We start from the raw sequence: 22794 nt of genomic DNA, 5'->3' as shown, positions 1-22794 counted from the left end.
CAGGGTGATTGTTATGGTCGATGTGAATTTTACTTGTTATAACACTTACATGCAAGAAATAGCTTTTATATTGAAAGTCTACTTAAATCTGGAACCCACCATCCCTTTTTTAGAGTGGTGAGAGTCAAGTGAGTCATTGCTAGGGATTCCCCACCTCCCAAATCATGCAGAGTTCCCTGGGCTCTTATATGCATCCCAGGAAGGCAATGGAGGCCTCTTCTTGGCCTCATTCCACACTCGTCTTGACTGATATACCTGTATCCAAGCCTACATAATTCCTTGCAGGCACACAGCTCTGCTTATGCGACAAGCTTCCCCTGGGAGGTCCTTGCTGTGGCCCAGTTCCACAGGCCTAAAGACTACCCTCCCTGTTAGGAACACCATGAACCATTTTTCTCTAAGGGCCTACTGCCACCCCAGGGGCTGCCCAGCTTCTACTATTTCTGGGAGTGTTCCCATATTCCCTCCTCAACCTAGACAATTCTTCCCTCTTTCCAGGCAGCATCCTTGACAGTCCTCCCTAAAGCCACTTAAATTTCTCCTTAACCCAGGCTCTTCTGGGACAGCACTATAGGGTCTCATCCTCTTAAGTGTTTTTAAAACAAGAATAAAATACTGAGCAAGGACAGAGTACACGTTAATAGCTCAGTAATTATCCCACCCCATTGAAATGTGCAAAAACACCTTCAGCATGAGAAATGTTGTATTGATTAGCACTAATGTGTAATGGTCTACAAGGAGTTAGTAATTATAAAAATATGAGATTCCAAATATTAAAAGGAGAGAAATAAATGGTAAAATGTTGTTTCTATGCTGCTATAATGTATGATATTGAGAAATTTGACAATGAATTACTTAGTCAATTATTTTTTTACCTGCCAAGCTCTGACTTTGTTAACTATTTGATGTATTACTATAGTAATTTGTCTGAATTTATTTAATATTTCATTGAATATAAGGAAGCCGTCTCAACCAGTGGCTGTAAGAAATTTCTAATCAAAATTTAACAATGAGCTTGTTTGAAGCTTGTTTGAATCATGAGTTAACATGTTCTTTTCTAAAAAAAAAGATATCAAAATTAAATGCATTTTAAGATAGAGGACAAGTAAGTATACAGATGAAAGGGTCTTTAGTGTCCAAGTTATGCTAACCATTGTTAGCAGTTACTCTGAATTTTAAGAAAAAAATAACCAGAAATGGGGTTAGGGTCCTGCTGCAAGGAAATAGACTGTGCCCATGTGGCTACTGGCAGAATCAAATTTAAGGGATTAAAGAGTAAGAGGGCTCTGGCCAGTGTGGCTCAGTTGGTTGGAGTGTTGTCCCGTAACCAAAAGGTTGTAGGTTCAATTCCTGGTCAGAGTGTTACAGGGTGCAGCCAAGAGGGGGGACCCCAAATGGGCATTTGAAATGGGGTCCAGAACTTAAGGTGTCCAGGAGATTTTAAGATGTCTCCATCTCCCCACCCAGGGTGTGGGTTGGGGGAAGGGACAAATGGAGCAGGGCCATTGAGAGCTGTTTTGCATAGCAACAGCCTTGCAGCTAAGCTCTGGTGTGGTCATTTAACATATCTATAGCCTTTGGCTGGTTGCATGGATATGTTAAATAGCTGTGATCATGCCCTGAGCCAGGGGAATGGAAGTAACTTCCCCACCAAGACGTGACTGGGGGCAGATCCCCCAAGCTACAGCACCTGCGTGGAAGCTCGGAGAAGATTGGCTCCAGGGCATGGGGCCACACCTGCCCAGACTCAAGATGGCAGCCCAGTAAAGCTGGAAGGATATGAATTCTGGCATGTGAAGCCGAGTGTGGGAGGAGTCGGAAATGAGGCTGCAGAGGAAGATTGGCAGCGGGGATTTAAAACCCAGACTTGGCGGCCATTGAGAGGGGAGAGAACCATGCGGCTTTAACAGAATGGGGAGGACCTCAGCCATGGAGAAAGAACCATGCTGCTTTAGGAAGGAGAGCCATGCGCAACCCTGAGAAGGAGAGTCATGCGCAGCCCTGAGGGGAGAACTGTGCTGCTTTAGGAGAGGGAACCACGCGGCCTTGACAGAGTGGAGACTCCCGCAGCCCTGAGAGGGAGAACCACGAGGCCTAGACAGAGCGGGGACCCCCACAGCTTTAGAAGGGGAACCACCACCTGGTTTTAGCAGAGATCCCGGCGACTCAGCTGAGGGTGCTGGGAACCCAGGGAGGTCTCCCAGTCGAGATGGAGTATTAACTGGGAAGAACCAGAGGACTGCCTGAGCCATGGACTTCTATTTCCTTTCCTGAGATACGGTACTCTGGACTGGGCAAAGGGGGGAAGGAAGGAAGGACTGTGTCTGTTTGTGGGTGTTTTAAGGGACTTTAGGATTTTTGATGAAGACATTAGGTCACTACTTGAAGTTTGTATAGCATTAAATAAACATTTCCTTTCCTTTTCACAAATCTCTGGCATTGAGAGACGTCTTTCCTAGGGCGGCGGACATAACGGACCTGGGGCCTTCTTTCAATAATAGTATATTGTCCCAGGCCCCCCTTGTCTGTTCTGTTACAAGAGCACATACCTAGGTTTTGGGTTCAATCCCCAGTCCAGGCCACATACGGGAGACAACCAATCAGTGTTTCTCTCCACATTGATGTTTCTCTCTCTCTCTCTTCCTCTCTCCCTTTTTCTCTTTTTCTAATAGCAATGAAAAAAAAATGTCCTTGGGTGAGGATAAAAAAAAATGTTCAAGAAGGAATGAGAGGGCTTTATGTACTACTTTTATTTTTCATGCTTATTTCTTTACATTTTAGCAGGTCATCCCAAGAGCTGGCTATAATGAATTAAATTAGAAATAAATGTCAAATATTTTTTGGCAGCTCCAACATCTAGAAACAATGAAAAGAAAAGGTTGATATTTCTTTAAAGAGGTCTAAAGCATTTAGTTTATTCCCTAGTGGCAAAACAGCTGGTTTTTACATTCTAGTAACTAAAAGAAAATTGTGTTTCCATCTTCATAAACACTTTGCCTAAGCCACACCCTCTTATTATGAAATCCAAGTTTAAAATTTCCTCTTTATTCCATTTGTGTCTAGATCTAGCCTCAAAAGGAAACTATCTTCAAAATGCGTACTTTCTAAGGGTAAAAGGTTTGTAGTAGTTGTAAATTGAAAACTGTCTATAATTTCAGAAGTAATAGTATTAAATTTATTTGTGAAGAAAAAGCATTTCTTTTCTAAAACAATGATGAATATTCATAATTCTAGTTTTATATTGTGCCTTTACAGGCAGATTAAGTGCTAATTAAGGCTCTTGTATTGTTCTGTTTGATAGTGTCAGTTGATTTTCAGTACTGTTTGGTTTATAACTACAAATTGCTGAAATGCCAAAATTCTTAAAATATTAGGAAGGGTTTTTATGTTTTATTTTGTTTTAATTACTTCTATTTTAAACTTGAAGAAAGGAAAAAGATTTTGGTTGAGTTTTTTCTAATTCTTATCAATAGTTTGAGTGCATATTACATTTTTAAATGTTTGTTTATTTGATTTTAGAGTCCTAGATTTAAAAAAACTGAAACCTTTACTCTTCTAAAATAAGGATATTTGTGTTTCTGCTTATAAAATGTGTGTGTGTATGAGTGAAAGAGAGAGAGTTAGATTGATTTTGAATCACAAACCATGTATCCTTACTCCTGTAGGCTGGACTAGAGGCATACCTCATTGTATTGCATTTCACTTTATTGCACTTCACAGTTGTAGGTAATTTTTTTTTTCAAATTGAAGATAAGATCCTCCACCATCAAAAAGATTACAATTCTCTTTATTGCGGTGGTCTAGAACTGAACCCACAGTATCTTGAGGTTTGGCTGTATTAAGCAATTGTCAATAGATCGATCATTCAGAAGTCAGGAAGTTTGCAGTTTACTGTCTTAGTCTTCCCTCACCTTACCAAAATCATATTTTTCTGTCTTCTGACTTATTTTAGACTTATTCATAGGACCACATGGAAATTAATTTTAATGATATGTGTGTCAGGTCTCCCAAGACCGCTCCCAGGTTTGGTGACTTACTAGGAGGACTTATAGGACTCAGCATATAATTGTACTCATAGCTGTTATTTATTACAGCAAAAGGATGCAAAGCAAAATCAGCAAGGGGAAAAGGCACTTGGGGAGACGTCCAGAGGAAACCAGACCCAGGCTTCCAAGAGTCCTTTCCTCGTAGGGTCACACAGGATGTGCTTAATTCCTCCCACAATAAATTGTGACAGTGCATGTGAAATGTTGTCTACTAGGGAAGCTCATTAGGTCCTCTGTGCGCAGCATTTCTACTGCAGGATCACGTAGGTACCCTCTACATAGCATATACTAAAATTCCATACTCCAAGAAGGAAAGCAGGTGTTTAGCTAAAACCATAATTTTTGCACAGTTTAGGCACAGTGAGCCATTCTTACCAGGTTGGTGGAAACATTCCTGAAATCCAAGTTCCCCCAGATGCCGGTCAAGGGCTAATCTTGCAAACAGGACATTTGAAGGATACCAGTCTCGGGCTTGCTATATTAACTTGTTTCTGAACAATATGCTTTAAACAGGAAAAAATATTAAGGAAGTTTTTATTTTTATTTAGATATGTATTCATTCAATTCTGCCATTCCAATAATTTACACAAGCCATCTATGAAGGGAGAGACATTTTTGCCTTGAGACAGTTGTTTAATGCCCTTTCTCCTTTGTTGGTAGTATCTCATGGGTATAAGCCACTTTCTGGTTGTCCCAATGTATTGTCCAACTGTCAGAGCATTTGCTAACTAAATACTCCTGCGGTGATACTTTGATCATATTACTGTTGCGCGTGGGTCCCCGGCCAGCAGTGACCACAGAACGCTGTGGATGGCCTGACGAAAAACACGCGAGAAAAAACATGCACAGAGACAGACCAGTTTCTGTGGGGAAGTAGGAACGAAATGGCCACCCCCCCTAGTGGGGAGCGCGCCGATTTACCGTCCATACCTGCTTTTATTGGGCTCATTTTGCATAATAATTCAGGTAAAGTACAGTACTCATTAGGGGGAAGTAAGGAACCATAGAAAACAAGGAACCCTGCTGGTCTATTTTGAGTTGGGGTCAAAGAGCTGTAAGACTTCAAACTAACTTCCTCCTTGGACCCTTCTCATTCAACTGAGAGCATTCTGAACAAAGAAGGTTTCACAGTAATTTACATGTTCTTTCTTAGGCCTGATCACCCAGGGAATCCGCCCTTTTCAGCACAGAGCTGCACCACCCTGTCATTGTTTCAGGCTTAGCACGGGAACTAAGGCAACCAAGAGATAAGGAGATTTTCTCCCAGACAGTGAGAACTCGGGCTATGTCAAAGCCAAGGAGCGAGGGTCCATCACCCCCTTTTTCTGCAGCCCCCCAAGTCCTTTTGGGGGGCCTCCCAAAGTGATCGTGCCTGTCTTAGGTTGTTCCCCCCTTGGGGAATCTTACCCGTCTTTGGCTAACCGACCAAGCTTTTGGGTATTCAGTTATGAATAAAGCAGCAGAAGCAGCATTCCTGCCAGGGAGATAAGCTTTTGTCTCCTTGCTGGCTTACAGTTCCAAGGGCGTTCCCTTAGCCTTAGCCTAGGCGGGGGTTTCAGCTTCTGATACCAGTCAGGGCGGTTTCCAACATATTACTAAGAGTTTAAAGACCTCATTTTTTTCTTGGTAGTTTACTTGCCAACTTTTATTACTTTCATGCTACTCTAGTAGTTTTCTGGAAAAAATATGAGGATTGTAAACTTATCATTCATGTTTCTCTGGGGGAGTTACAACTTGTAAATAAAATCTTTATAGTCCATATGCATAACTTCAAAACTACTTGAGCTATAATGCTGATATTTAACTTTGGATTTTGGAGACTGGGAAATGACTAACAACTGTGTTGTGAACACAGAATCCTAGAACTAGAAGAGTCCTTAGTAAGCTATCTAACTTCACTCCTGTCATTGGTGGGTGTGGAGCTAAACCAACCAAGGAAAATGGTGCAAAAGAACTCAAGCCGTGAGTGCTCTACATAGTTCTCAGAAGCCCAAGCTGGAATATAGTTAAGCTAACTATCCAAAAAGTTTTCCTAGATCACCCATTTTACTGGTGTTTTGTGGATTTAGAGAACAGTTTACAGTATCAGCTGCTATATCATTCTTTGGCCTTTTCTTTGCCAGATAGAACTATCTTCTTTCTTCAACCTTTTCTCAGACAAGTTGTAGCTATAATAATTTGACTTTAAAAACAATAAGAAGATATACCACTCTAGTCTAAGCGAGGCTTTCTTAATGTAAGAGAAGAAAAAATTACACATTTTTTTCACTAACCTCTGTCAGAAAGTTTGTATTTTCCTTCATTGCTATATCACAAAATTTTTAAACTTTTTGGATAACTATTTCAATGTAATTACTTCCTTTGTAAATATATGTATTTATGCACTTAGAAGCATTTTGAGGGGGGCTCTATAGGGTTCATTAAAGACTCATGACAAAAAAAAGAAAGATTACACTCTAATGAGAGCAGTTGGATAACCTTTAAATGAGAATTTTCAGGATTGTTTTTGTTTCCTTCTTTATTAAAGATAACTGTGACTAATAATATACTTCATTTAACATACTGTTGTGCTTTAGGTTTATGTACAGGTTAATAAAGAAGCAGCAGATGATAAGAGTGTAACAAAATCAGCACACGAGTTCTTCCAGCAATTGGAACTGGGTGACATGCAAGCACTTGGACTATGGCAAAAATTTCGGGATTTGAGTGTAGAAGAGTACATTCGGATTTACAAGGTATCTGCCTACTGTCCTACTTTCCTGTGATGTGGTGCAGCTCTTGACTAGTGCCACTAAGTAGCAAAGTTTCTCCTTAAGCTCATATTTTAAGAATAGATTTGACATTGGGTTGGAAATTAGGACTCACATATTGTTATTTGGGCTGAAAGTTAGAGCTCTGAAATAATCCTGAAGCCTGTGAACGGAACAGACTGAGTATCTGGTGACATTCTGATACTTTGTTTCAGTCTCGCTTTTCTTTTCTCTCTCATATTTTTCCTTCACTTTTTTTGTAATCATTTTTTCTTTGATTGCTGCCTTAGGCCTATAGGTGATGGGCATAAATTTATTCATTTAATAAAAATTTTATGTCATGGGAAAAAGATAACAATGAATAAAAAAGATAAGTTTTCTCATAGACTTTCATTCTAGCAAGGGGACAGAGTGAATTAAAGTTGGTACAAATTAAACAAGAACATATAGTTTGTTAGGTGGTGATGATGTTATAGAGAAAAATTAAACAGGGAAGAAGAGATCAGGTGTGCTGTCCGTGGGTGTAATGAGGAGAGTGTCAGTCAAGAAGCCCATGTGGGTGGAGTAGGTAAGCAGGATGAGGAACAGTAGGAGAGGAGGCTGCAGAGGTTGTAGGGTGGGATGTGAAGTAGGACCTTTTCCAGGGCTCTCCAGCCTAGTTTCGTGCGGTGATAGAAATGGTCTATGTCTGTGCTGTCCAATGTGGTAGCCACTAGCCTTGTGTGGCTACAGAGCACTTGAAGTATGAGTAATGGGATTGAGAAACTGAAGTTTTAATTTCATTTCATTTGAATTTAAATAGCTACATATGCCTAGAACTACTATATTAGACAGCGTAGTACTATTGCAGGGACTTGACTGGTATGGGAGGAGCCTCTAGAAGGTTAGAACAGAGGAGTGACTTGATCTAACACTTCTTTCCCCATCTGTGTGACAGATTGTAGAGCATCCTATTTTATCTTAGGGTAAGGTAATAACACATTTAAACAACTTTTTTTCCTGTTGTTTCTCAACCCTTTTAGCGTATAGGAGTACACTTTGATGAATACTCAGGAGAATCATTTTATCGTGAAAAATCTCAAGAAGTCTTAAAGATGCTGGACAGTAAAGGACTCCTACAGAAAACAATGTATGATCAGGTTACTATTCTGTAGTGATTTGTTCTTTTTTGAAATTGATATTGATATATTCTCTCAGTGAGAACAACAGAATGTGCTGTGTTGCCCTCTAGCATATTTTTAGTAGTGCTTTTTGCTGTTCAGAGTACATCCCCACATGTTATCTTTTGCTGCTGTAACAAAATTCTGGTAAAGTTGGGAGAAAGGATATTATCTGCTCTTTACACAGGAGCAAACTGAAGAGCAGAAAGTACACATGACCTTCCGGTCACACAAGCTGCTAATGGTATATGTGGAAAAAGAAAATAGAACTGACATGTTCTTATGAAAATAGGTGTAATACAACAAATTTCTGAAAGAGTAAAATGAAGAAATCAGGAGGTAGGGGCAGAAAATAATATGAAGTCAGGTGGTATTAGTACATCATATAGCACACACAGAGCTGTTTCCTTGCTTAAGGTAGATTTCTAATTTAGTTTTGAGCTTCCTGTCAACCAAACAAAAATAGCACCAGTCATAGGAGCTCAGGCATGTATAATGTAGAAGCAAACTAGTTGCTTAGAAATGCTGCTTTTCATAGTACCAAAGAGCCATTTCTCCTGTCATTTTCATAAGGAAGACATGGAAAATGTGTTTCATGACATCCTCAGCAATGTCCTCAAGGAAAATTTTTAGATTGCCATATACAGATTCTAATTTTTGATCAGGGAGTAAAGACAATAAGAAAATTCCATGGTTTTATTACTTTGTGACATGTTAAAACTAACCCAGTATTTAATATTATAATAACTGGAATTAGCAGAAAAATATGATGTTTCACGGTTGAACTGCTGAACTGAAAAAATGAATATGCTGTTTCACTTTTTTTCAATTAGGTATATTAAAGACATTTTTTTAAAGATAACATAATATTAATCATACTTGCTCTTATTAGGTCATGGTCAGATTCCATCCTATCTTTATTGTTGGTTATACCACTATTGCTACTTAAGTAATAAAAATAACTTCTGGTTTGTCAATGATAATGTTATAGATATTTACTTTTAATGTCTTACTTTATTATATTGCTTCAGAGTTACCTTTTTTCCCCATATCTAGAAAAGGATCAGCTGTAGTGGATCTTTCTGGGAATGGCAACCCCTCTGCAATTTGTACTGTAATGCGAAGCGATGGAACTTCTCTCTATGCAACCAGGTTTGTGTCGTATGTAAAGGTCAGCATTACAATGTGCATATGACTTCATGTTATTTGTTCTTGAATTAATGCTAAGAAAATTATCCTCAAATCTATTACCAAATGCTAGTTTCTAAATCTCTTTTTCTCATTAATCAAAATATATTTATTGGGTTTCTGTTTGTTGCCAGTTACAGTTCCTGGAAAGGTTTAATATTAGAAAAGTGACTGAAAACTATTTAGAATTAGTTAAACATTATAGGATTCCACAGCTGAATACATTGTTCTGCATGCTGTAAAACTGAAATACCTCGTAATCAACTACAAGTATTTTACAATTGCACATTGGCAGGGAATATACACTGGCAAGTGGCCATGTGCACTCAGTGATGTCCCCACTCTGTAAAGACTATCTCATGTGCACATATGTACCAGTCCTCATTCTGACTGTGGTGAAATAGGCCAAGGAAAAGTAGGCCCTATCGCTTATATTTTTAGTTCTGTCTCCACAGCTGACCCCTGTGGAAAGGGGCAGTCTCTGTTACTCAGTAAGGTGTGGGTTTGTCAAGCACACTTATTTTGAAGGCAAAGCTAATAGGAAGGAAAACACAGGACAATAAAAAAGCCATGCAAGCAAACATGGCCATACTCAAGCACTGCTGGCTAACAGCTCTCATGTCTCCCATGATTCAGGCCCCATTTTGAATGAGACAAGACAAATTCATACAGACTACCGAGTCCTGTGGAGGAAAAGGGATGGCACGGCCACTCTCTCAAGGGGAAAGTGCCCCGACCCTTGCCTTGACAAGCTTTTATTGCTTTTATGGGTACATTACATGATGGTCCTCATTTACTATGCACAGGTTTGCTTTAGGTGGTTAGCTTTTACAGAAAACAAAGGAAAGGATGCCACTAATTACTTCAAAGAGAAGGATGTTACAGACGAAGGGCAAAAGTGGTTGAACTGGTTATACTCTGTACTGGGGAGGTTTAGCACAGACTTTAGGAGTTACAGGAAACACTTAATGCCTCAATTCAGGGTGAGGGAGTTTTAGCGAAAAGCAATTCTCAAAGTGGCCTAGGTACAATGCAGGCCTGATTCCCCATGGGAGCTGTGGGTGTGGGTCCTGTCTGGGACCACAGAACGGTCTCCTATACTCCCAGGATATTTTTATATTATATCACAAACCATTTTTGTGGTATAGTTAAAGTAATGATATGTTGTTATAGTTTTTAACTACTATCATTTATTTCAAACAACTTTAAACAATAATCTGACTCCCATATTGTGCTTAGAAAATTCATCTACTTCCTATTATTTTTTGACATTTTTTTTATCAGTTCCATACAATTGGGGGTGGGAAGTAAAAAGAACCTATATACCTAAGAGGTACCTCTCTTTCTGGATACCAAAACTATAGAGTAGAAAGATTTTTATGCCAGCTAATTATTGCCGGAAAGATTATAAGAGAAACTCTTGAGCAGTTGTAAGAAATGTGTCTGCTCTATAGCTGTCCTGATCTGGTGTCTTTGTGGCTATTATTAGGTCTAGATTTTTCTGTGTAGAGTCATCCCTTGGTGTCTATGGGGGATTAGTTCCAGGATCCCCCCACAGATACCAAAATCCATATATGCTCCAGTCCTTTATATAATGTAGTATTTCCATATCAACTGCGCACATCCTCTCGTAAGCTTTAAATCATCCTTAGTTATTTTTAATATCTAATGCTATGTAAATAGGTGTTATACTATCCTGTTGGGGAACTATAACATGTTGCGTGGGTCCCCGGCCAGCAATGACCACAGAACGCTATGGATGGCTCGACGAAAAACACGCGAGAAAAAACGACACATGCACAGAGACAGACTAGTTTCTGTGGGGAAGTAGGAACGAAATGGCCACCCCCCCTAGTGGGGAGCGCGCCGATTTACCGTCCATACCTGCTTTTATTGGGCTCATTTTGCATAATAATTCAGGTAAAGTACAGTACTCATTAGGGGGAAGTAAGGAACCATAGAAAACAAGGAACCCTGCTGGTCTATTTTGAGTTGAGGTCAAAGAGCTGTAAGACTTTGAGGAACATACTAACTTCCTCCTTGGACCCTTCTCATTCAACTGAGAGCATTCTGAACAAAGAAGGTTTCACAGTAATTTACATATTCTTTCTTAGGCCTGATCACCCAGGGAATCCGCCCTTTTCAGCACAGAGCTGCACCACCCTGTCATTGTTTCAGGCTTAGCACGGGAACTAAGGCAACCAAGAGATAAGGAGATTTTCTCCCAGACGATGAGAACTCAGGCTATGTCAAAGCCAAGGAGCGAGGGTCCATCACCCCCTTTTGCTGCAGCCCCCCAAGTCCTTTTGGGGGGCCTCCCAAAGTGATCGTGCCTGTCTTAGGTCATTCCCCCCTTGGGGAATCTTACCCGTCTTTGGCTAACCGACCAAGCTTTTGGGTGTTCAGTTATGAATAAAGCAGCAGAAGCAGCATTCCTGCCAGGGAGATAAGCTTTTGTCTCCTTGCTGGCTTACAGTTCCAAGGGCGTTCCCTTAGCCTTAGCCTAGGCGGGGGTTTCAGCTTCTGATACCAGTCAGGGCGGTTCCCAACAATAACAAGGCAAAAGTCTCTATATGTCAGTACAAATGCATCCATCATAAAGTAGTCCTGACCACAGAGTACGTATTAACAACAACAGTACCTTTTGTTCCCAAATTTTCTATTCACAGTTGATTGAATCTCTGATACCTATGGATACAGAGGGCCAACTGTGTTTACTGTAATACCCATACTTTTTCTTTCTTTAGAAGAATAATTATCTTTTTGACACTTGTCAAAATGTTTGATTTTTCATCTTGCTCTGTCTTTAGTTGTTTCTGCCTCTTCGTTGGGTTCCTTATAGAATACACCTATGTGTGTAGATATGAATTACAGGAGTTGTTATAGTAGACAAATAAAAATGCCAAATACTGACACAAGCACACAGTGAGGCTAGACACGGAACGTTGTTGTGAGACCATGACCATCACTTATTTTCTCTGGGCCATGGTTCCATACTTTGTGAAATGAGACACCTGAACTAAGGACCTAACAAATTTTCTGGCTTTCAAATTCAAGTTCTACAAACTCAACTTACAACTTTTTCTTATATTCTTTTTATTATTATTGTTATTATTATTATGTTAAAGGAAAATGGAGTTTATTACCTAAGGTTACATAGGTTGAAGTTTTTTAATATATTTTATTGATTATGCTATTACAGTTGTCCCACTTTCCCCCCTTCATTCCCCTCCACCCAGCACACCCTCTCCCACCCACATTCCCCTTTACTTCATGTCCATGTGTCATAATTTCTTTAGCTTCTACATTTCCCATACTATTCTTGTCCTCCCCCTGTCTATTTTCAACCTACCATGTATGCTACTTATTCTCTATACCTTTTTCCCCTCTCTCCTCCTCCCACTCCCCTGTTGCTAACCCTCCATGTGATATCCATTTCTGTGGTTCTGTTCCTGTTCTAGTTGTTTGCTTAGTTTGTTTGTTTTTGTTTTAGGTGTGGTTGTTAATAATCGTGAGTTTGCTGTCATTTTACTATACACTTTTTTTATATCCTTTTTCTTAGATAAGTCCTTTTAACATTCCATATAATAAGAGCTTGGTGATGATGAACTCCTTTAACTTGACCTTATCTGAGAAGCACTTTATCTGTCCTTCCATTCTAAATGAAAGCTTTGCTGGATAGAGTAATCTGGGATGTAGGTCCTTGCCTTTCATGAGTTGGAATACTTCTTTTCAGCCCCTTCTTGCCTGCAAGGTTTCTTTTGAGAAATCAGCTGACAGTCTGATGGGAACTTCTTTGTAGGTAACTGTCTCCTTATCTCTTGCTGTTTCTAGGATTCTCTCCTTCATTTTAATCTTGGGCAATGTAATTATAATGTGCCTTGGTGTGTTCCTCCTTGAGTCCAACTTCTTTGGAACTCTCTGAGCTTCCTAGATTTCCTGGAAGTCTATTTCCTTTGCCAGATTGGGGAAGTTCTCCTTTATTATTTGTTCAAATAATTTTTCTACTTGTTGCTCTTCCTCTTCCCCTTCTGGTACCCCTATAATTCAGATGTTGGAATGTTTTAAGATGTCCTGGAGGTTCCTAAGCCTCTCTCATTGGTTTGAATTATTTCTTCATTCTTTTCTGTTTGGTTGGTTCTTTCTTCCTTCTAGTCCACTCCATTGATTTGAGTCCCAGTTTTTTTCCCATCACTAATGGTTCCCTGTGCATTTTCCTTCATTTTACTTAGTGTAGCCTTCATTTTTTCATCTAATTTGTGACCAAATTCAGCCAATTCTGTGAGCATCCTGATCACCAGTGCTTTGAACTGTGCATCTGATAGGTTGGGGGTCTCTTCATCGCTTAGTTGTATTTTTTCTGGAGCTCTCATCTGTTCTTCTGTTTGGGACAAAAAGTTTGGGACTTTTTGTTTGTTTGTTTTGATTAGTTTTTTGTTTTGTCTTGACGCACCTGTTACATATGCGGGGCAGAGCCTTAGGTATTCACCAGTGCATGGCAACCCAGTTGCTGGGTTGTGACATTGTATGTGGGTTTCAAGAGGGATCAATGGCGCTTGTTCCACTGTCTGCTGGATTTCAGTCCCTTCCGCCGCTTCCCCCAAGCAAACTGGGCCCTTTTGGTGCTGATTCCCATGTGGGTGGGCTTGTGTACATTCTAGAATCCTGTGGGTCTCTCCAACGAACTCTCCTGTGAGGCTGGGAGTCTCTCCCTGCACCTCAACCTCCACAGGTGTTTTCAATTGGTGTTTTCCATTGGTATTTTGAGGCTTTATTTCCCCGCACTGGGACCCTGGGTTGCACGGTCTGTCTCACTCCCCAGTTTCGTCTGGTTTATCTGCGTGCAAATGTGGCACCGCCTGGTCTGCCAGCTGCCTTTTGTGTCGCACCCCTCCACAATCCACCACCTCGCTGGGTCTGCCTGTTGCCACCCGGTGCCCAGGGTCTGCCAGCCACTGCCTGTGTGCCCAGGGTCTGTCAGCTGCTGCCTTGTATGCCCGGGGTCCACAAGCCACTGCTTGTTTTTGCCACAGCTCCTCTCCACCCGGCCATCTAACTCCACCCCTCCTACCAGTCTAGATGAATGTTTCTATTTCAACTCCTTGGTTGTCAGACTTCCATACCGTTTAATTTTCTGTCACTTCTGGTTGTTTTTTTTATTTCTAAATTCTTGTTGTTGTTATTTTGGTTGTGCAGGGAGGCACAGTGTGTCTACCTATGCCTCCGTCTTGGCCGGGACTCCTCTTACATTCTTTTTTATTCTTTTATTGGATCAAAAGTTTTCTCTGTTTTGTCCTTTGCTCAAACCAAAAAGTGTAATGGGGATGGATGTATGTGACTTCATTCTTGGAATAATCATCAGTACTAGTGTTTCATAACCTTTTTTCCTTATAACCTCTCATGAATTTTAATACCATAGATATAACGCATATCTATATGTATTATATGCAAATATGTGATTATACATAAAAAGAGTAAGATATGTTTTTGTCCTTCAAGAGCCTGCTTTTTGCCTCTATTGAGAATGCATATATTGTGTTATTGCAAGATTAGGAGGTGGGTACTAATGATATTTTGATAATCCCAACATTTCAAAAGATCTGAGAACTTTTTAATTCCTCCCAGGGTTATATAGTCAAAAATAGCTTTAATTTTAAATTTCAGTATTTTCAGAACCTTGACTTGAAGTTTTTTAGTTTATGGTTTATTTTTCATTATTTTACATTACATGCAAACTCTCTTGTACTTAATCAGGGATAAAAGAGATAAATGGAATTTTTGTCAAAGTACTTTATAATCTTTTAAAATGTTTTAGAATGTATTACTTATGACTGATCCAAAATTTTGAAACTCCTTGATCATACTAACAGAAGAGGAGCTAGAAGATAACTATTTAGCCACTGCATCACCTGTGTTTTACATATGTTAAGAAAATGTATTGTAAACAAGTGACAATAGGTGATTCCTTCCAGTAGACTTTTTATTTTTATTATTAACAAATCCTAAAACATTTACCCACAGACACTTTTCCTAGAGCTATTTGAGTTAATCCTGCATGTCCTAGAGCTCTTATTCACTTATGTTTTTATCTTTTCACAGTACTCTTATAATTAATGTTATCACTTCCCCAAAACTATTTTTATATGGTATTGGGATTGTAAAACATGGTGGTGTATCCCAGGCTATGGGATAATAGTTGTTCTTACTTAGAAAAGCCTCATTACTAATTAAATAGGTAAAACAAATTATCACCCATATCTGCTTAGTAACTCTTAATTCATGGCCATTTTTTCAGAGATCTTGCAGCTGCTATAGATCGAATGGACAAGTATAATTTTGATACAATGATTTATGTGGTAAGTAATCACAATAAAGAACAAAAGATTATGATTCCTACCTCATAAAAACCGCAAAGATAGAAATTGGATGCGATGTTGAAAAACTATGGAAAAGTAATTTTGTTGACTATAGAAAGAATTCAATACTAAGTGTGTTTAAGGTGGCAAAAAAAACCCCACATAAAAAGTAAAGAGTTCACATTGCTTCATAGTAAAAATAAAATTATTCAAATTAGGAAAATAGTTATGTGAAATGAACATGTACAGATCACTAAAATGCACTTAAAAATAACTTTCTATTTTAAATATTTTAAGATTTACAAGAAGTTTCTAAATATGGCAGAGTTTTCACATACCCTCCACCTAGCTTTCCCCAAAGATAATATCTTACATAACCATAATACTTTGTCCATACAGGAAGTTGATAGTGGAGGAGACCTTAGTTAAATTTTGCCAGTTTTTATATGCACTGGTATATGGGCCCATGTGTGTGTGTGTGTGTGAAATTTTATCACATATGTACAGTCACATAACCATCACCAAACTACATTCAGTATATAGAACTGTTCCATCACAAAACAAACTCCCTCATGGCAACCACTTAATAATCACACCTCCCCCACAAATTAACCCTTGGCAACCACTGCAGTTCTGTTCCCACCACTCCAATTGTGTCATCGTATGAGTATTATATAAAAAAAAATGGACTCATAGTATGTGACCCGTTGAGATTGGCTTTTTTAAAATCACATCGTGAATGCCCTTAAGATTGACCTAACCTCTTTAGTGTATCAGTGGTTTGTTCCGTTTGTTGCTGAGTAGTATTTTAGTCTCTTCTTCCCTTTCCTTCTCTTCCAAGTGCAACCCCCCTTTCCCCTAAGAAAAAAGTTGCCATTAAATATCTTTTTAGAACTTAGCTTTGTTCTTCTTTGAGATAAAGGTAATAATAGCTGAGAAAGGGAATTTAAATAGAATACTCAGAATATTAAAGTTCGAATGACCTCACTGTGGGGTACAACAGCTCTTCCTTCCTTCTCTTCTAGTGCACTCAGACCTTCTTCTAGTGGCATCCTCTGTGTGTGCTTATGTAAAATATAGTAATTGGCAATGACTGTAGTCTGTCAGAACACAGATATTTTAATTTGATTCATGTCCATCCCATTTCTATAGATTAACTTACCACTCTTCTTTTAAATACTTTTTTTCCCCAAAGACAGACAAAGGGCAAAAAAGGCATTTTCAGCAAGTGTTCCAACTGCTGCAGATCATGGGATATGACTGGGCAAAAAGGTAATGTCTGTGGTGCTTAATTACCTGCCTCAGGATCATGTTAGGTGCCAAGTCCCAAAATGTACCAAGTTGTTAAAGATTTTTCACTGAAATTTCTTCGTTTCAAGATGTTAGTGTGGAAAAGCAGATTTGCTTTTTTGTACTAATTTATGCCCTGGCTTTATTCATGCATAGCTTAAAACATTTAATAAACATTTTTATTAGATGTCTGCTCTTAGTGGCTTGATGGGGGTCAAAATTCTTAACCCCCATCTCCTTTTTTTCAAAAAGGTAACTGGGAATTTAATCACATGCTCATGATTACCTCTATAAAACGATGATGTGTGTTTACCATCTTCTGTGGCATACAGCAAACCACATCATGTTTTATCTATTAACTTTTAAAAATCCCACTATGAGAGGTGAAGTTCAGACTACTCTCTGAAATGGTATTATTCTATACTTTGATCACTAGCTCTTTTTCAGTTTTCTGTTAACTAAATGCCTGCTCTGTTTCAGGTGCCAACACGTGCCCTTTGGGGTAGTACAGGGAATGAAGACTCGAAGAGGCGATGTTACTTTTTTGGAAGATGTCTTAAATGAGATTCAGTTAAGGATGCTACAGAACATGGCTTCTGTTAAGAGTGAATTCACTTTTTTGTTGTTATGGTCATAATTTCTGTGCCACTTTTATATTTTGCTGGGCTTTGTGCAGTGTTATTTATTATGACCATTTCTCCATTAAACATTCACTAACCTTGTCAAAAATAGCTTGCACTAATTAGAGGTGCCAGAATTTTCAGACTTCCTGCTTAAGTATTGTTCAGTTCAATAGTCTGTATTGATATTACCCTGGGCCTCTCTTTTCATGGACAGCTTCAGATTATCATTCCATTGTAGGGAGTGGTTCTGTGAAGTTCCTGTGTTACATAATTCGAAACAAGTCACAAGTCCTATGGCTTTGTTTAACCTTCCCCTTGGAAAATTTATTAGAAAATTAAATTCGTGTATTTCTTCTTTTAATGAAAGGCAGGGGAATTATCATTTTCCAAGGTAAATTAGCCCACTGTGAACATGTCTGTCCTCGAGATTGCCAGCATCCATTTTTGGCAGATTTATCTCCACTTCAGTCCCTGACTCTGTATAGTTCCTGCAGGTTAAAGGCAGCCACTTTTATCTGTTTCAGCTACAAAAGAGCTTGAGAACCCACAGGAGACTGCAGAGAAGGTCGGGCTCGCAGCACTTATTATTCAGGTGTGTTAAGACTGCTTCCTATGAGACCCTTTAGTTTAGTAGTAGAACAAGTCCCAGCACTGAAGGTTTACTCTGTCATTTTAGGACTTCAGAGGTTTACTCTTATCTGACTATCAGTTCAGCTGGGATCGTGTTTTCCAGAGCCGTGGGGACACAGGTGTCTTCCTGCAGTACACACACGCCCGCCTCCACAGGTGAGAAGAGGCTGCAGGGAAACACTGGACCAGGGTGGGGTGTGGCTGCTGTGATCCTAAAGCCAAATTCTGGGCTTCTGTGATATCTCATATTCAAAACTAATAGAAGTACAGTGGACTGACTACCTCTTATGTTGGGTTTTGATGGAGTTTTTAAAATATTATTCAGAATCTACATAGGAAATGCTTTTATGCATATTACTTTATTTACTACTCACAATAATTTGACCATACTCCATTTTCAGATAAAGAAATAGATTTGGGGAAAATTGAGGCATCAGATTGAACAATGTTAGTTTCAAACACCAGGACTCTGGTCATTCCGCACTTAAGGACAGGGATACATTCTGAGAAATGTGTTCTTAGGTGATTTTGTGGTTGTGTAAACATCACTGAGTGCACTTAACAAACCTAGATGGTATAGTCTACTACATACCTAGGCTGTATGGTATAGAGCCTATTGCTCTTTAGGGGAGCGAAAGTAATTTTCTCTGTACCCTTCCTTCTGAGTTCATGACTGAGATATCCCTATACCAAAAGACAGATTAGCAGCAGCTGAACAAAAGTTTAATAACACTTGTACTTCCTATATACATGGAAGAGACTCAGAAAAACTGAGTTACTTGCCAAAATGCCTGAAGCCTCCACCTTAAATACCATCTACAGCTGAAGACAAAAGATGTTCAGGGTGGGAGGAATCAGTTATGGAGGTTGCCAGGAAAAGCACTTGTAAAGAAGGGTGAGATTGGTCGTGCAGATTGAAGTCCTGGTCTTCTGCGTTGGTAAGAGTTTCTACAAATGATGTCATCTCCATCTTCCTGGTACACAGGGAGACACCCTGACAAATGGAGATTTCTCTCACAGATGTCTTTTACAAAGGGTAACTTCTGCTTGGTTTTCAGAGCTTCTCCCATATCTGCTGTCTCTTAAAATTAACCAACCTAAATAATCTTTATGCCAAATATACATATTTTGGGGTGATAACTGTTTTCCTAGGGCTCCTAGGCTGTATAGCATGTTACTATACTCAATACTGTAAGCAGTTGTAACACGTGGTATTTGTGTAGTGTTTGTAACATTGACAGTATGCCATCACCAGGTGTTAGGAATTATAGGAATTTTTCAGCTCCATTATAATCTATGGGAGCATCACCCTAAAGACAGTCCATGGTTGACCAGCATGATGTGGCATGACTGTGTGCTAAGGAGAGCAAGACTGTACTATGAGATGGTGTTCATCACTTGCAGTTACGTGTCCTTGGGTGACTTGTTTAATCCTTTGTTGTTTTTATAACAGTTTGGAAGAGACTTTTGGGTGTGGTTATCTAGATGACTTCAACACTGCTTGTTTACAAGAGCCACAGTCTGTTTCAATTCTCCAGCATCTTCTCAGGTACGGTTTTCTAGTATTATTGAGTCAGCGTCTCCCTAGTGAAATTGTTACTGAACCCGGGTTCCTGTGCCCGGTATTTCAGAAGGCCAAAACTCAAAGCAGTATTTGGAGTTCATTGATTGAGGAGCCAACCAAGAAGGTGGGAGACCAAATAGTGCCTTCAATTCAACTTACACCTGGACTAGGTTAAGGAATTTTAAGCTGGAGAAGGGAAGAAGGTGAGTTAGGGTAAATTCTTGTGGTCTTTGGTCTCTTGATAAGGTCTCAAGGAATACCATAGACTCTAAGATGCTCTCAGAGGGCCACATGTGTAAGGGGTGGTATTGAGTTTCCATCATTCTGTGCACAGTAAGCTTGTTCATTATTGTCTTGTGGCCATTCCCTTCTCTGAAGCAGAAGTATTGAACTTAGATGTTATTTATGGAATATAGTTGTCCTGAAACTGTTGTTTGACCAGTGTGGCACAAATTAATCCAGAAACTGTCACAGTCTTGCTAAGCCCCACAGTTTAAACATTAAGCAACATATGGATACAAAGGGAATGGGTAGGTTGATATAGCTTTGTTAAGGGAAAAACAGAGGATCTAACTTGCAGAGCTGAGCTGAGGGCCTGGCTTATGGGGTACAGTTACAACAGTTATGACTATTGTTGGTTTGCTGACCACTGGAATGAACAGGCCAGTAGCTAGCTCCTACCTGTCCCTTGCCTGTCGCCAGCATTTCCCTAAAGGAGGCCAAGAATTGACTGTCTGCCTTTTGGGTGCAGAGGGCATGCTCATGGTCAATTGCTAAGTCTTAAAACTATTACCACTGAACTAGCCCAGGTGCCTACCATCCTCCAGGTGGTGGTATGAGAATGTGAACCCTGGTGAAAGAATAGCTGTTCAGTTTTTTAAAAGATCTTCTCACCCTCTCTGATAAGTGAAGGAAAATCTCTGCCTTTGTCAGCTTCCTTGAAACCGTCTTTCATTTGCCTCTTGGTTTCAATTCACAGTTTCAAATATACATCTGTCTGAGGCCCTCATACTGGGTAGACCTCCCCTTTGAGCTCTCTCTCACGTTGGTGGGGAAGTCAGACTTGTGACGAGATCTGTTTCTGGAAGAGATGTGGCTGGTTAACAAGGCAGTTTGCTCTGATTGCCACACAACGGCCAGTCGTTCTTTCCTGGGATCAGAAGGATTTAGTCTATTCACATCTGACTGATTTTGTGAGGAAAATAAGCCAGCTTAGTTTTCTTGTCATTGAGGGTAAACTGTTTGCCAGTTTCTAGATTATGTTCCTGAACGTCACTAAGTGACTTTTTACATTCAGTTCAACAGCCCTGATTTGAGTTCGTGCTCTGGGCTAAGCCTAAGGGATAAAAAGGTGATTTAGAAAGTACCTGCTATCAACAAACTTGTGAGAAAGAAAAATGTGCCTTTATTGTCAACTGTACCCAAGGTCTTTTTTCAAATACCCTCTAACCCTGCTGATGCCAAGTCAACCTCACGTCCTAGGTCTTTGTCTTAATAGGGTAGCTTAGGGTACTATGTGCAATCTTCCCCTGACAGCTGCTTCTGCCATCTATTTTTTCAGGTTTGATGAAGTGCTTTACAGATCATCTCAGGACCTTCAACCTAGGCACATTGTCAGTTACCTCCTAACTCTAAGGTAACTTTATAATCCTATTTTCAGATGTTAAAAGACATCTAAGACCTGATCTGACAAAGGACCTTTCTGTCATCAGAAGTTTTCCTGTAAACAAACCCTTAGGCCTAAAAAAATTATGTTCTTTAAGTTATAGGAATTCTTGCTTCCTCATTGCAAATTAGCAATTAATGTTTGTTTATTTATTCGCTCAGTGATAGGAGGTACAGTCACTACAGTAGAGGGAACAGGAAACAGCCCCATAGGTTACAGAAGCAGTGCCTATGTGTTAGGATAGAGTGGATCTAAGAAAAATGTTAGAGCACTCAGCCCCAACCTTGAGGGATCAGAGAGTGCTCTTTGGAGGAAGGGAATAGATATTAATCAGGAGAAGCAAGGTGGCAGAGAAGGAGGAAGACCAAAGTTGAGCAAGAACATGACATATGAAAAGAACTATAAGCATAGCCTTGGGAGAGATCAGAAATGCAGCATTTACATGTGTCTTTGCCATGTACTAAGGCATTTCCTCTTATTTTCAGGGCACCAGGATCCACAAAAAGATTTTAAGCAGAGGCACAGAAAAATGGGTCAGCTAGAAGGTAGAAATGAATTGGGGAGTCAGCAACACTTCAATAGAAATGTCATGGTGGTTATTTTAGAAATTTTGAGTAGAAGTTGATTCTATCTTCTATAGCAACAGCTATTTAAGAAATATTTGCTTTTACGCAAGATTTACTGAAATCAGATTTATTGGGACTGTTCTATTGATTATGCCTTTTTATCTTGTCTTCCCCAGATTTAAGTAGTTTTTTCCTTTAAATTCCACTTAAATATATAGAGATGAAGGAGCCCGAAAGTCTTATTAAATGTCACTTAGTAATTGAAACAGATGTTATAAGCATCATTTCTCTGGTACGTTGTTGTACTTGCTGCCATGCCTAAATAGAAAAGATGCAGCCCTGGCTGGCGTAGCTCAGTGGATTGAGTGCGGGCTGGGAACCAAAGTGTCCCAGGTTCAATTCCCAGCCAGGGTACATGCCTGGGTTGCAGGCCATAACCCCCAGCAACCGCACATTGATGTTTCTCTCTCTCTCTCTCTCTCTCTCTCTCTCTCTCTCTCTCTCTCTCTTTCCCCTCTCTCTCTCTCTCTCTTCCCCTCTCTCTCTCCCCCTCCCTTCCCTCTCTAAAAATAAATAAATAAAATCTTAAAAAATTAAAAAAAGAAAAGATGCTTTAAAGATGAGTGGCTGGGATTGAAAAAAAAAGTCCATGGAAAAAATAAAAACAAAAATGAGTAGCTGGGTAGCTCAATTGGTTAAGAATGTCATCCTGATCCGTCAGGGCACACATACAAGAATCAACCAATAATGAATGGCATAAATATGTGAAACAACAAATTGATGTCTCCTTCCCCCAAAATCAATTAATTAAAAAAATATATATGAGTGGCCAGTATGTGTGCACAGTGCAGTTAACTACTCTCTACCTCACCTCCTCACCTCTGTAGGAAAGCCAGGCCATATTAAAGGAAGCCTAAATGAGGGGAAAACTCATTAGAAAGGTCTCGTATACTTG

At 39.6% G+C, this 22794-nt stretch overlaps 1 protein-coding gene across 3 annotated transcripts in view; it reads left to right on the top strand.

Annotated features, from left to right (window-relative positions):
* Nucleotides 1–22794, top strand: part of RARS2 (arginyl-tRNA synthetase 2, mitochondrial) — a 70485-nt gene that overhangs the window by 46213 nt on the left and 1478 nt on the right. For all 3 annotated transcript variants that reach the window (XM_045843305.1, XM_045843307.1, XM_045843306.1), the window contains 10 exons: nt 6623–6781; nt 7819–7925; nt 9013–9108; nt 15440–15500; nt 16696–16772; nt 17271–17395; nt 17938–18005; nt 18090–18199; nt 19497–19592; nt 21169–21243. In XM_045843305.1, the coding sequence (XP_045699261.1) occupies nt 6623–6781; nt 7819–7925; nt 9013–9108; nt 15440–15500; nt 16696–16772; nt 17271–17395; nt 17938–18005; nt 18090–18199; nt 19497–19592; nt 21169–21243 (974 nt within the window). The remainder of the gene's footprint in view (nt 1–6622; nt 6782–7818; nt 7926–9012; nt 9109–15439; nt 15501–16695; nt 16773–17270; nt 17396–17937; nt 18006–18089; nt 18200–19496; nt 19593–21168; nt 21244–22794) is intronic.

This window comes from Phyllostomus hastatus, unplaced genomic scaffold (genome assembly GCF_019186645.2).
Source record: "Phyllostomus hastatus isolate PE091 unplaced genomic scaffold, TTU_PhHast_1.1 phas_contig_40, whole genome shotgun sequence".
Taxonomy (NCBI): Eukaryota; Metazoa; Chordata; class Mammalia; order Chiroptera; family Phyllostomidae; genus Phyllostomus; species Phyllostomus hastatus.
This window is presented reverse-complemented; position numbering and strand designations above follow the sequence as displayed.